The following is a 15,556-nucleotide window of genomic DNA, read 5'->3' as shown; positions in this document are numbered from 1 at the left end:
TCGTGACACGAGTGTGATAGGATGTCACCGAAGCTAGCTAGAAGCGTCGTCCCTGTATCTCCTTGGCCCGTTGGGCGGACATGTGTGCTTGAACCGTTTTGCGTAAAGTGGAAGGAACGTGGTTGTCTATCCCGACATTGTCACGGTGCGTGTTAATATATATGGCGCATAAAGCACCTCCAAAGAAATTACATCTGCAGGTAGTTGTAGATTAGGTTTAGTTGTAAATCTATTGGATACATTTGAGTCCTACTCTATCTCTACCAACCGAACCATATCTTATCAACTCCTGAAAGCTTACAACCTAAGCTAACCAAGTCCAACAACCTAGACCCGAATTACATTAGGAGATATCCTCTACTTCTAACAGCCCATTTCAATCGAAGCTTCTGCTAACTTGAAGATTCAGATTGTTTCTGAAATTTTCCAGCTTCCGAGCAGGAAGTGCTTTTGTAAATCCATCCACCACTTGATCTCATGTTGGAATGAACCTGACCTGCAGCCGCTTATTAGTCATACGAGTTCACAAACAAAGTGAAAGTCTATTTTAATATGCTTGGCTCTCGCATGAAAGACGACCGGCGGTTCTTGAAGATGCACGCCAAGTTCTGCTAGTAAGGACTGTAACCATATTACTTTTGCCGTAGCATTTGCCATTGACTTATATTATGCTTCGGTACTCGATCGCGAGACATTCGCTTGTCTTCTTGCACTCCACGAGACAAGATTTTCTCCAAAGAATATGGCGAACCCAATTAGCATCAGAGAAAGCACTGACAAGGAATGAGCTTGACTTCTGAATTTTTAATCCAACTTCTGAAGTATACTTAACATACCTCAAAATTCTTTTAATAGCAGTCCAATGTATGGAGGTAGGAGTGCAAGAATTGACAAACTTTATTGACTGAATAAGAAAGATCAAGTCTTGTGAGAGTAAGATATTGAAGAGCACCAACAATACTCCTATACCGAGTACTGTCCTCTGATCCTAGCGCCACACCCTCATGACATGATAATTTTTCAATAGTAGAGAGAGGTGTAGGAGCTGGTTTGCAATTTACCATACCAACACGAGCTAAGACATCTTCTACATACTTCCCTTGCGACAGATGAATCCCATCTTTTTATTTCTTCACTTCAATCCCCAGAAAATAATGTAACTCTCCGAGATCCTTTAGTGCAAAGTCCTTTTTGAGATCTTGCAACAGTGCTGCAATAGCTTCATGTGAGGAGCTGGTAACTATGATACCATCAACATAAATCAACATAAAGCTTGTTATATGCCCTTTTCTATAAATAAAGAGAGAGGTGTCAAACTTTGAAGTTTTAAACTCAAGATTCAACAACTTTGAACTAAGCCGCGAGTACCAGGCTCTTGGTGCCTGCTTTAGCCCATAAATAGCCTTGTCAAGTTTGCACACATGATTCGGTGCACTAGCACTCTCGAAGCCTGGCGACTGTCTCATATAAACCTCTTCTTCCAGAACACCATGCAAAAATGCATTCTGCACATCTAGCTACCCCAAGCACCATCCTCGAGATACTGCAACAGATAGCACAAGTCTGACAGTGGCAATCTTCACAACAGGACTGAATGTATCCTCATAATCAATACTATATCGCTGTTTAAAACCCTTTGCCACCAATCGAGCTTTGTATCTATCAATCATCCCATCTGCCTTCTTTTTAATCTTGTATACCCATTTGCAATCAATTAAATTCTTCCCTTCTTGGCGTGCTACAAGATGCCATGTTTGATTCCGAAGTAATGCTGTATATTCATCTTCCATAGCTTTTCTCCACTTGGAATTACTCAGTGCTTCTTGAACACTTTCTAGTTCTCCCGTAGAAGAAAAGTTTCCATACCTGATCATGCCATCATAAACTTTCTTGGGCTTGACTATGCCGCTCTGCAATCTTGTCCTCGCTCTTTGCACCGCTACATCAGAAACATCAGGTGTAGCGCCAGCGCCTGTAGTAGTGAAGGATGGCGCCGGCACACTAGATCTAGGAGGTGGTGTAGAAGATCCTGCCAGTGCAGCCGTGTCCACCTAGGAGACCGGTGTAGCAGGCAAGCCAGGTGGCGGGGACTCGTTCGATGTAGGAAGCGCCACGCCAGGTGCTGTCGGCGGTGCGGCGAGCACCCCCCCCCCACATGTCAAAGTCCCGATGGAGGCAGTCGGGGTTATCGAATCCACCTGGGAACCCGAGGCTGGTGCGAGTGGCAAAAGGACGCCTAGTCCATGTGGCGGCGCAGCAGGCATATCAGCTTGGGATCGCCCGCCTGGATTTCCAGCGACCAAAAGATTCGGAGGTGCCAGGCCCATCTGATCACCATTTTGGCTCCTGTTTTCTCCAGAAATTTCCTGTTCAACACCATGCTCAGATGAAACGTCAGCAAACAAAGGGTTAGAACTACCAAAAACCCCTGAATTAGTAAGATGCAAAGGTAACAGTAGAATTTCTTTACGGAAAAGAGCTCCTGCATTGGGATAGAGAGTAGTGAATGGGAAGACTGTTTCATCAAAAACGACGTCCTGGGAGATGTAGACCCGACTAGAAGAGGGTTGTAAGCACTTGAATCCCTTGTGCATGGAGCTATAGCTAAGAAAAACACATCTGATAGAGCGAAAGGCAAGCTTCCTAGTATTGTATGTCCGCAAGTTTGGCCAAACCACACAGCCAAAGGTGCGAAGGGAAGTATAATCTGGTGTTTCATGGAGCAGGCGCTAAATAGGGGTTTGAAAGTTAATAACCTTGCTAGGAAGAAGATTGATGAGGTATGTAGATGTGGGAAAGGCTTCATCCCTGAACTTTAAAGGCATAGAGGCATGAGCAATGAGAGGTAATCCGACCTCAACAATGTGGCGGTGTTTTCATTCGGCAGATCCATTTTGTTGACGAGCGTGTGGGCAAGAAACTCTATGAGAGATCCCAATTTTGTCAAAGAAAGAACTAAGCTTTTCATATTCTCCTTCCTAGTCTGTTTGCATAGAGATGATTTTTCTGTCAAAATTTCTTTCTACCAAATTTTGGAAATTGTGAAACACCTAAAATACATCTGATTTCCTTTTCAAGAGATATATCCATGTGTACTTGCTGAAGTCATCGCTAAAGCTAACATAGTATGAATTGCGCCCGACAAAAAGGGGTGCTGGGCCCCAGATGTCAGAGAAAATGGGAGCAAGGGGCGCACTTGAAATAGTGTTTGAGATGCTATATGGTAGCTGATGACTTTTAGCCTTTTGACAGGAATCACACATGGACTCAATGTTTTTATCACTAATGAAAGGAAGATTATTATCTCGAAGCACACAGATCAACTATAGAAAACGATGGATGACCTAGATGACTATGCCATCTAGAGGACGATGGCTTATTGACACCATAGACTTGCTTCCTTGGATCCCCTCCTGATTCCTTCGACACAAGAGGATACAAACCTCCTTTGCATCTACCTTTATGGAGTACTTGTTTCGTTCCCTAATCCTTGATAAGAAAATAATTGGGATGAAATTCAAGGAAACCATTATTGTCGGAAGTTAAGTGATGAACAAAAACAAGATTTTTGTGTGCACTAGGAACATGGAGGATATTATCAAGATGCAAATTTCTAACAGGCGTATGTAGGGTAGTGCGCCCAATGTTTTTGATTTTCATACCTACTCTGCTTGCAGTTTGTACTTGATCACGATCGTTGTAGCGATCACGAACAGTCATCTTGTCTAGCTCACTGGTGATGTGATCAGTTGCTCCGCTGTCCACATACTAGTTAGTATCAACACCATATCCCATTGTAGCTGCGCTTGTAGTCTTGCTGTTTTGCTGACCTTCATCCTCATCATAGCGGTACCAGCATGACGGGGCTTCATGTCCCGCTTTCTTGTAGATTTGGCAGATGGGTATGGAGCTTGGTCCGCCTTGCTTGGAGAAGGAGGTAGGATTGCTGTTGCTGTTACCACCGCATGATGGACCACCATGGCCACGACCTCGTCCACCACGATTGTTTCCCGTGCGCCCACGAGAAGGTGTACGTCCACGTCCTGTAGCATTTGCGGACGACTGATAATGCGCCCCTCCTCCTGAATTCTCCTGATACATCTCAAACCGCATGTCATATGCCACTAGTTGAGAGTACAGATCACTCAATGATATGGAATTAGCACAGCCAAGGATAGAGGAAACAAGTGGATTGTAATCAAAGTCGAGGCCATTCATGATGAATTGTAGGATCTCTTCATTGTCGACGGCCTTACCCACAGCGGCAAGTTCATCCCTGATGCTTGTCATCTTGTTGAAGTAGGCGGCCGTGGTCATGCTTCCCTTCTTGAGGTTGGCAAGTTGCCTACGTAGATTTGAAACCCGCGCCTTGGTGTTAGCAGCAAATATTCTTCCAAGCTTGCTCCATACTTCTTCTGAAGACTCCAGGGAGAGCACATGAACCAGGATGTCCTTGGTCATGGAGTTGAGCAGATGGCCCAACATTTGCTGGTCTTTTGCCAGCCAGGCGTCATACTCCGGATTGGCGACAGTGGTCTTCTTTTCTGCCTACTCCACCTCAATCATCTTCAGAGGCGCCGGAGTAGAGCCGTCCAAGATACCCCGAAGTTGGGCATGGTGCTGGAGTAGAGCCATCCAAGATACACCGAAGTTGGGCACCATGCACAGGGGGAAGGATCTGCCTTCCAAAGCAGAAAGTTGTCTCGGTTGAGCTTCTCCAAGACAGGATGGCCCAAGGCTACCGGCGTGGTGGATGAGGACGATGCCATGGGTTGAAGGAGGCTAACTCTAGATGTATTTGGAAGAAGATGCTCTGATACCATGTAAAGTGGAAGGAACGTGGTTGCCTATTCCGGAATTGCCACAGTACGTGTTAATATATATGGTGCATAAAGCACATCCAAAGAGATTACATCTGCAGGTAGTTGTAGATTAGGTTTAGTTGTGAATCTATTGGATACATTTGAGTCATACTCTATCTCTACCAACCGAACCATATCTTATCAACTCCTGAAAGCTTACAACCTAAGCTAATCGAGTCCAACAACCTGGACCCGGATTACATTTGGAGATATCCTCTACTTCTAACATTTTGTTCATATAGAAATTAAAAATAAATAGTAAAGAAAAAAGGTACCAGGCTCAGGAAAATATTAAACTCTCTATTATGCTATAAATTGTTCCCGTAAATAATACAATTAATGATGTACAAAATGCTTCAATGTCGGTGTCATATATGCAACAAAGTGGGTTGGCGACTGTGAATGGATCAAGATATTAAATCTGGTTAGTGGATTCAAGTTGGAAGATAAGATCCACAAGTATTGTGCAGGTACCATTCATCCAAAGTTTTGTAATTGCTTCATGAAAAATATGGTTTTCGGCTTTACCAATATGTTTCATTAGTATAATTGGAAATGTAAAGTTTAACAGTTAGAATATCTCTACAATACAATTAGGTTTCTACAAAGGTGCACATGCAAAACATTGAATATTTTGTTGCAAATGTTTTACTAATGAATTAGCTTTCCATGGTGTTGGATAAATATAAAATAAATTACACCCTCCATACAAAATTATACCGTGTCACTTTAGTCAAACAAATTGTAAAATGTGCAAACGGATTGATCAAGTTATCACATAGGATCTTATACGGTCCAAAATATGCTCGATGGACGGGTTCATGGACAAACTGACAACAGTACATGACGTGGAGATGTTGGCCATTTTTACGCACATAATCTCCTACGTATGTATGCATCTATTTGCACGCTTACATCCTATTGGACTAAAGTAATATAATATAACAAGTAGCTGTCTTCTGGATGCAATTTACTCTAAAATATAAGAGGTTGTCATGCGTATTGGGCTTTTCAATGTCATTTGTTTGCATTATATTGAGACCCGGGGCTGTACATAGGCAGAATCACGGAGCGCAGGCTTGATGCTACATTGACAGATAGATTTATCGACATGGTAATCCAATATGCACATATAGTTAGGGTTTGCATTTCTCCCATACCCACCGTGTCCTCCCACCGACCATCATTAAGACAGTGAAGCGCGAGCCTTGTTATAAATAAACGACAGCAGGTTATTACCTAAGTTATCTCTTCCTTATCATCTCTCATTACATCAGCCAAGTGATGTATATGTAGCCCAACTAAAAGAGGGGGTGATGGCACAAACAAACTAGCACTTGGATCGTATCGGGCTCTAGCTTTTTTTTTAACGAGCCAGCAGGAAAGCTGCTGCTATATTAAAAAAGAGGGATGCCTGATGGGCGAAGTAAAAAAAACTGTACACTGTACACACTTTACATCCTTGTGGAGAATCACGGAGACTCCACTGGTATACTACAAAATTCACACCGCTGAAATGAAAGCCGCTAAATGCTTAGTTCCCGCTGCAATCCACATAGATACTTGATCTTTAATCTTCTCGCATACCCGCTGCGCTGTTCGCGCTTTATGTTTGAAAGTTTTGATGTTTCTTTCCATTCAAATCTCCCATAGGACCAGAATAATAAGACTCCACAAGTCTTTTTTATGTGCCATGCTAGCGGTCCCTAAGGCTATCCACCAATTATGGATGGAGTTGTGTCCTCCCCAGGCATTCGGGGATAAGCTTGCACATCCTGTCCATGTAGCCATCTCTGCCCAAATTGTCCTCACAAAGGTGCATTCCGTAAAGAGGTGGGGGCGGATCTCTTGTGTTGTGGATCGGGCTCTAGCTTCATATCACACGTGACAACGGATCATCCATCGCTGATTTCACATTGATTTGTATTATGCCAAGGAACGCGACAGATATGACGGGTCGGATCGATCGGCTGGCGCTAGCGGCACGCCGCACGCGTGATCGGAGCACGCTCACGAGCCACAGGTCGCCGGAGTACACGCGGCGCTCCCGACAATGGATCCGACCCGTCATATCTGTCGCGCACGCTCCTCCGGCAGGCGGCGGCATAATACATTATACAGCTTCAGATCACACGTGACAATGGCACATATGTAGCACCAGGCCAGCAAGCAGTCGGCGAACGGCAAGTTCTTCGTGTCGCGCCGCGGTGACGTACGTCTCTCCGTCCGCCACGCACTGTAGTACCTCCACGCCGCGGGGGACGGCGTTCGCCGTGCTCCGGCTGTCCGTCCCTTGCCCATCTCCTAGATGCATCGTCTTCCTCGTCGTCTATCACGAGCTGCACTGCAGCCACACACTCACAAGTCACACAGTCTTTACCGTCGGCGGCATAGCATGCCGCCGTGTCGACGCCGGATGTACGATCCCATTGGGCCACGCAGCGATCACAAACGGATGTTACTGGCAGTCTGGCTTGTACAGTCTCCTGAGCTGAATTCCCTGGTACAGTCAGTTCACTGTAACAGTTTCAGCTTGACTTCAATTAGGGCCCAGTTTGGATAAGTTTAGCACCTGTCATATCGGATATTTGGATGCTAATTAGGAGTATTAAATATATACTAATTACAAAACTAATTGAACAGATGGAGTCTAATTCGCGAGACGAATCCATTAAGCCTAATTAGTCCATGATTTGACAATGTGGTGCTACAGTAACCATTTGCTAAGATGAATTAATTAAGCTTAATAGATTCGTCTCCCGAATTAGCACAGGGGTTCTACAATTAGTTTTATAATTAGCTAATGTTTAATCCTTTTAATTAGCATCCAAACATTCAATGTGACACTACTCAAATTTAGCATCAAGTTTAGCACCTAGTATCTAAACGTCCCCTTGAAACTATCTGTGAGCTAGGTCCGTGGCAAACTCTGAATGATTCAGAAAAGCTGAAACAAGCACAGCTTGTCAGCTAGCTGCGCCTGAGGCAGGAAACACCAACCGGCGGTCTGCGCTCTCCTCCGCCGCGCCGCGCGCTTCACGAAGGCACGAAGCCATCGCTTGCCGGCGGCCACAGGGCTGCTAGCTCACCGCCGGGGACATCATTGTGGGCCAAAATCTCTCGACGGGCCGGCCATCGCAGAAGTTGGGCTCAGATGTTTGGGCCTCCACTTGGGCCCACCAAACGCCCTGCCAGAAACACCAACCGGCGGGTTCTGCAACGTCGCGCAACGGTGAGCCGGTGACGTCACGCCGTCCGCCGCGCGCCGTCGTCACTCACCGGAGACTCACCGTGCCCCGGCTGTCCCTCGCCTACCCTACCTCCTAGCTAGGAGATCGATCGTCATCACCATACTGTATAACTCTAGCCTGTCCTCGTCGCCGGCCTAGCATGCCAGCACTGTGCAGGCGCAGCTACGCTCTAGCTCCATTATCGCCGGCCGCATGCTGCCGACGACGCCGAGTGTACAGTCCCAATGGGCCACGCAGCTTATTAGTGCACAGAATCGTCGTCGGGAACAACTAACAGCGACAGCCACTGACAGTTCACTGTCATATTTTTTTTATACCTCTTTTGCATTTTATACTTCTTTTGCATATCAGCTACTAGATTTTCTAGGAGATAGGTGTTATTTTATCTGTAAAGGAATACTGTTCCAAGTTTCAGGGCTTTCAGCTTGACTTCAATTTGCACCTTATTGTCTCTGCAAACTCTGAACTCAATGCTGAAACAACCAAAGCTTGTTGTCAGCTAGTATCTGCACTGATCTTTCTGCCGCCAATCACCATTGAACAACAACCACACAATAACTTAAAACGCTCAATCAGCTTGTTGGAAGACGATGTTCGCCAAGTCAATATCTAGGCTAGTCGCTGCTACCAAATGTCATCGTCGTCGCCGTCGCTGTCGCCAGACATCGCTCTGAAGTCTGAACAGTGACTGGCGAATAATGGAAGACCGTCGACAGCGAACCGAGATCTAATCCTAGATCTCCCGTTCACGGCGGCCGATCGGGGACCGGACGGGCCAGGCCGGACGATCTGCGTCGCCAAGTTGACGGACACAGCATAAACCATTTATACAATACTGATATGAGATCCCAGCATCTGGATTATTGTCGTCCGTCCGTTGGTTTATTCTCTGCATCAGCTAGAGGAAGACGAAGAACTAACTGCTCCTGGACAGCAAGTTGATAGGTTTCCATTTGCTGATGGCTACGTACTTGTAAACCAAGTTGAGCTTGTTAGCACGCGTCACATGTAATCCTTGCAGATTTCATCTCACGCATGCTCACTAGCTGTGTGTTAATCTTGCTGTGAGTGTGAGTTGAGAAACAGTGTATATAGTCTATGATGAAGTGTTCTATTTTGCCAAAATCCTTGGAACGATTGGACCTCACTTTTTAAACCGAAATTCTGACCTCATCCGGGGCCAGAAGAGAATTTCCTTTTAGCAGTACGAGTATAGAAGAACAATGGCCATGAGATGAGTTCATTTCAGAGGAGGGACATAGCTTCAGATTATACATAAACTCATGCCAAACTAACATATCACCAACAATATCAAGCCAACTGATCGATGATGATGAACTGCATTTCGGACAGCAAGCCAACCTTCTTCGATTAGGACCACTTGCCCTAATATACTTTCCAAGGACAACAACGTGTGACCTGCACCCATAACCAAACCCTCTGTGGCGGCAACCTGAAATAGTTTTCCTACTGGGGTGAGGTGAGTTGGGTTTGGGGCCAGACTCTCTTGTTCTTCAGCCAAAGAAAATCCTATTCTTCACAGCCAGTGGCCCCTCAGGAATCTAAATCTGCCGTAGTGGCATCGGCGGGCCCACCCTTCTTGTCACGCCGGGCCCACGTCCCTGGAACATGTGGACAGCGGTGGCTGGTGGAGAGGGTGGTGGGCCCACCAATCACAAGGCGTGGAAGTTGACAGCATCAAGGTTTCTTGTTTGTCTCAGGGTTGCTGAGAACTCAAGTGCTGCCAATAGATTCAAGAGGCAAACATGTGGATGGGGAAATCTGAAGGATTCCACGCTGATTTCAGTGGCTAAAGACAAAGACAAGGTGTGCATTTCTTTTATTGAATTCTGAATGAAGGTAGGGCATGTGGTATTCAATTGTGCCAAATAAAGTTTGTGACCTCAGGATCCATGACTGAAAAGAGGAATGTGACTCAGTATATGAATTTGACATATTTGGTGGTCTTGCTTGAAAGCAAAGTCAATGTCGAGAAATTGACAATAGATGACTTGTCCATGTTTGTTCAGAAGTTCATAACTAGCTTGGACCTGGTTTCACTCTTTTGAGTATCAATGTAAGGTCATCCAAGAGCATTTGAGAACTTCAAGCGTTAATATATTTCCAAAAAAAAAAGATATATTGCTGTCAAAACTTCATGTTTATATCTCACCTTATTTTAGAAGAACGAAACATGTTAGGTGATCAAACTGAGAAAGTCACCACTATGGGTGCAGAGATACATCCACTGAGAAAGCAACAAAAAGTTATCATAGTTTTGCCCAAACTTTGATACGGGCCAATCAACACTCGAATACTTTACTTGCCATGCCGATCAAGCTGGGGAATACATACACATAAATTACAAATGTTGAACTAGGCACTAAGCATCCATTGGTAAGAAAACAAGCATTGGTAGATGCCTTACCTGAAAATATCTCATCTACTTTATCACCAATCAACTTTCTCTTCCACACCATAGTTGGAACAACAAGACGTGGCCAATTATGACTAATGCTGTCCAAAGTATGGGCCCTAATGTCTGGAGCGAAGGGCAGATCACACGCAAAAGAGTGAGATCCAAATGTATAGCTAGCTAGCTTCAATTCTAGATGCTAAAGACAAAGCAGTGTGGTGTACACTTACTTTTCTATCAGGTATGATATTTGTTTATGATAAGGGCATATGGCAATTTGCAAATAACTTAATTAATCGAGTCTCAGTTTTGTACTCTGATCTTATCCTTAAGATCTGGAGCATGCAAGTATAACTATTAACTAACAGTGTAATGGCAGTGAACCAGTGATTAAGGACATTATTTTGCAAGTATATGGAGACGCTAGTGGCCATCTTATCTAGTTCTGCATTAAAATTTATGCCTGTACGTGCAGCACATTATTTTGTAAAGTGGTATATTAGTTCGTAAAATTTGGGCATGTGTAAACGCTGAAGAGAGGAGATATAGTGCTTTAATCTTAGTTTAACTATGGACTTTTTGTTTGTGGTATAGTTTAATCTAAGGTGCAGATATGCCAATCTGTAGCATTATTTAATAGACGTATAGTTCCTCTTCCCCATATGCTTTTGTTTTTCTTCAATACAACATTGTTAACACTCTCCATTTGATGGAAGGGAAAGCAAGTGCCCAAAGCTAAGCCAAAATGGATGCTGCCAATGAGAGGACGGCGAGTATTGCCTAGCTCGGTTTTTTCTCTACGAAACAAAATGATGCAATACTAGGTTGATGAACTAGCTAGAGACCATATATGATGAAGACAATAAGACATGACCAACTTGACATGGCCCACTAATCTTTGGAGATGTTCTAACCAACTGCCTTCAAGATGTATGGCACGCCAAAAATCGCAGCATCATGAATACCTATGAGATTATTTTTTTCAGTTATTTGGAATTGTTATTCAATATGATGTTCGCATGAGAAAACTTTTCTTACTATGAACAAGTTTTTTAGGCTTAGTACGATCAAGTTTATGAACGCAAAAAGGTGTAAAATAATCCTACTTTGAGTGAACAAGAGATCAACTTGCATGCTTTTTCTATCAAATTAATTCATATCATGGATCTATGCATTCTTACCAACTTTGATCTCTCCTTTTTTGTTGTTTACATTATAAAACTCCCATGCTCATATATGATCATCTGTACCAATGCAAGCAGAGGTCTTATCATTTGGTTGCATTATAAATTTTAACTATAGTTTATAGCCAAGTTATAAAAGAAGTAAAGAACTGAACTATATAAGAGTTATGTCTTTGCTTAGTTATTTGTGATTGGAGGGAATATTCAAGATGGAGTATAGGATTTTTTTTTAAAGAGAAGCAAGGCGATGTAATCCATTGATATCGTTGTTCCCTTTAGTTTTAGGAAAAGGTGGCGTAGATGCTTTCTCGTCTCAGCATATCAGCGTTGGAATATGTCTGCCTTTAAAAGGGCCAACACCAGTTAAAATGGCCCCAGCAGCAACTGCCTAGCTTGAATGGCCCTCAAGACTAGCAGGGGCCAGTAGCTATATGCCGAAACCACTATGAGAGCTCAGTGCCCCCTCACCAAAGCTACAAATTCGAGGTGAAATTTAGAAGCTTTGCACCATGTACTGCAAAAGAAATTTACCTTACTCGAACATCATATCTGAATACATCATTTCATATATGAACCCTAGCCTTTCCCAAAGAGCAAGTTGGTTGGTTGTCATAGTTATATGTCCTGAATCAAATGCAGAGAAGTTCACGATAAATCATCTAATAAGTGTGTGGAATTTGTTATACTCAAATCTCAAACTACAACTTTTAGCCACAAGATTGCATGGCCGCAATACTTTTTAAAATATGAACAGATCTTACTCGATCAGATAACCTTCGTCATCTTTTCCGATCTGTCTAGAACGACTGATTTTACCCGTGCTCCCAAGGACTGTAAAATGGCTATTTCAAAACACACAATACTCCACACGTAACTTTTGAAGTATTTACTAGTCCACTTGTCGTCATTACTTAAGCTTTTTTTTTTGAAATGTTTGAGGGCAGACAACTCACTTCTTATCAAAGCCAAGATGGTCGAATTTGGTTCTTGGCTAGTATTTTTTTTGAAAAATTTAAAAGTACTTATGTTCCACACATCCTAAGACTAGGCAAACTCTCACATGTGAAGTGAATGTCAGAATATCAGTATTTTGAATAGTGGGCTACATATGATTTAATGACAACTTTCTCGTGTTGCTAATAGCATCACTGTAACCCGCTATCTCTATTGCAGTGTGGTGGCTCTTCGGAGCCGCTATAGCCCGTATAACACTGCTATAGCCCACTATTGAAATCATTGCAAAAAAACATGAGTTTGTTGATGAACCGCTTGGTGCATGAAGGCATGCGCTCAACAATAATCACTAAAACTACATGCCAACCCACAAATACTAACCATGGTTAATCAAACCCAAGCTATTCGATCTAATAATTAACAAAAAACCAAAAAAAATGGCAAGTTGCACAGCCAACTCACCCATATAAAAAGGCACCAACACAACAGCTTCACCTAATGCCGTCGCCGTACTCATCGCCGTCGCACTAAACTGTGCTCCAACCTTGCGGTGCTCTTGCCTCGCTGTTGCTGTCGTCGCGCATGGACGCCATGGACAGCAAGAGCAAGGGGAGCAAGAAGCAGAGCAAGAGCCTGCTCGGCAAGTACGAGCTGGGCCGCCTGCTGGGTCGCGGCACGTTCGCCAAGGTCTACCTCGCGCGCCCCGTCGCCGGCGGCGAGCCCGTGGCGGTGAAGGTGCTCGACAAGGCCGAGGTCATGGGCACGGCGGGCATGGCGCCGCGCGTGCTCCGCGAGGTCACCGCCATGCGCCGCCTGCGCCACCCCAACGTGCTCCGCCTCCACGAGGTCCTCGCCACGCGGTCCCGGATCTACCTCGTCATGGAGCTCGCGCCGGGCGGGGACCTCCTCTCCAGGCTCGCCGCGCTCCCGCGGCGGCGCCTGCCGGAGCACGCCGCGCGGCGCGTGTTCGTGCAGCTTGTCGCCGCGCTCTCCTACTGCCACGCGCGCGGCGTCGCGCACCGCGACGTCAAGCCGCAGAATGTCCTCCTCGACGGCGACGGCAGCCTCAAGGTCTCCGACTTCGGCCTCTCCGCGCTCCCGGACTCGCTCCGCGACGACGGCCGCCTCCACACCGCCTGCGGCACGCCGGCGTACGCCGCGCCCGAGGTGCTCCGCCGCAAGGCCTACGACGGCGCCAAGACCGACGCGTGGTCCTGCGGCGTCATCCTCTTCGTCCTCCTCGCTGGCCAACTCCCTTTCGACGACTCCAACATCGCCGACATGTGCCGGAAGGCGCACCGCCGGGAGTACGAGTTCCCGGAGTGGGTGTCGCCGGCGGCTCGCCGCCTGATCAACCGCCTGCTCGACCCGAACCCGGCGACCCGCGTCGCCGTCGAGGCGCTGGCGGCGCACCCGTGGTTCAAGCGCTCGCTCAGCGTCGACTCGCAGCTCGGCGGGCTGCTCAACGGCCAGCCGGAGCGCGCGCTGGCGTTCCGGGCGCCGGCGATGAACGCCTTCGACATCATCTCCATGTCGCCGGGGCTCGACCTGTCCGGCCTGTTCGACAAGAGGAACCGGGAGAAGAGGTTCATGACCACGGCATCGCCGGAGCAGACGCTGGAGCAGCTCGGCCGCGCCGGCGGGAAGCTCGGGTACGTCGTGGTGGGGAAGAAAGGGCTCGAGTGCCTGCCGCTCGGAGGCCTGTCAGGCTCAGGCCTGGCCGCGATGACAGTTGAGATGTCGGAGGTGGCGCCGCCGCTGATGCTCGTCGAGCTGCGCCTCGAGGTGGCCGACGGCGACGGCGACGACGAGGGCAAACCGTTCGGGTGGGAGGAGCTGAGGCACGAGCTAGGAGATGTAGCTAGGGGTTGGCATAGTTGCCAAGATTTCTGACAAGACCAGAGGGCTGCTTGTAAAGCACATTCTCTTTTTTGTTCTTCTGCAGCCTGAAGGTGTGTATGTAGCTATGCATAATATGTTAGTGTGGTTAGTTAATATTTTCTTAGAATTATATGGTGCTGTAGAGATATTTCTTGTTCTGATGTATGTGGTGATCAATATATGAGCAAAATGTTATATTTGTAGTGAATATATTAATATTTGGAAATTATATATGGCGCACCTTAAAAGATGTTGTCGTGAAAAGTGAACGAAAAAATGGAATTAAATGCTAATGTCTCCATTTTAGGAAAATTAACTTGTATTGTCAGCTTTCCAAGAAAACATCGACTTTGATTTGTTCTATGAAAAGTAGAGAATTCACATCTCTGTAAGCATTAGGCAGTGGAACTTCATATATATCGCGGCAAGGTGGACTGCTAGTACATTGAGATCAAAATGTTCCTCCAGCATTCTGAATTCCAAAGGTATTCATTTAGTTTGTTTTCCTCCGATTCCTCACCTAATAGGCTAATACTGTATAGTCTACTTTAAAGATGGCAAAAGTATTCGATCAGTACCACAGTGACATAGGATTCCGCATGCATGGTTTTTCCCTTCTCATGTGTTTATTCGACCCTTCATGGATTTCCAGTCTCTGATAGAGATGCACACTGCCTTACATATAAATTCCTCTTCTCATGCATTTTGTGTTGTTGGCAGTCTTTTTTGTTCACTTAAATTGCATTTCTTGACACCCAAAATAAAGAAAACGAATAATAAATGATATTGGATTAATACTCCATGCATGTATTGAGGATAAAAAACATGCTCTTTCTAGCTTTTGTCAAAGCTTGGATTAGAAGTTACACTACCTCAAGAGTGATTTGCAAAATGCTACACTTTTACTTTCCAATGATTCCCAAATTGGATGTCTTTTTTTAACCCCAAATTGGATATGTTGGGCGGGCGGCTCAGGCGGCCAAACCCTAGCGCCGCCCTCTCCTCCCC

The 15,556-nt window shown here is 45.5% G+C and overlaps 1 protein-coding gene and 1 non-coding gene across 2 annotated transcripts; one reads left to right on the top strand and one right to left on the bottom strand.

Annotated features, from left to right (window-relative positions):
- Positions 1 to 4,112: 4,112 nt before the first annotated feature.
- Positions 4,113 to 4,251, bottom strand: LOC117851141 (small nucleolar RNA Z247). Its single transcript, XR_004639498.1, has one exon. It is a non-coding gene; the product is annotated as a small nucleolar RNA Z247 (small nucleolar RNA).
- Positions 4,252 to 13,148: 8,897 nt separating this feature from the next.
- Positions 13,149 to 14,777, top strand: LOC117847506 (CBL-interacting protein kinase 4). Its single transcript, XM_034728721.2, has one exon. The coding sequence runs from the start codon at positions 13,250 to 13,252 to the stop codon at positions 14,558 to 14,560; it is 1,311 nt and encodes a 436-aa protein (XP_034584612.1). The 5' UTR covers positions 13,149 to 13,249; the 3' UTR covers positions 14,561 to 14,777.
- Positions 14,778 to 15,556: the final 779 nt, after the last annotated feature.

Source organism: Setaria viridis, chromosome 3, assembly GCF_005286985.2.
Source record: "Setaria viridis chromosome 3, Setaria_viridis_v4.0, whole genome shotgun sequence".
Lineage (NCBI taxonomy): Eukaryota > Viridiplantae > Streptophyta > Magnoliopsida > Poales > Poaceae > Setaria > Setaria viridis.
Note: the sequence above shows the minus strand (reverse complement) of the source record. Positions and strands in the feature narration are given on the sequence as shown.

Bases quoted from the DNA above. Each gene is read 5' to 3' on its own strand.
- LOC117847506 (XM_034728721.2), top strand. From the start codon at position 13,250: ATGGACGCCATGGACAGCAAGAGCAAGGGGAGCAAGAAGCAGAGCAAG.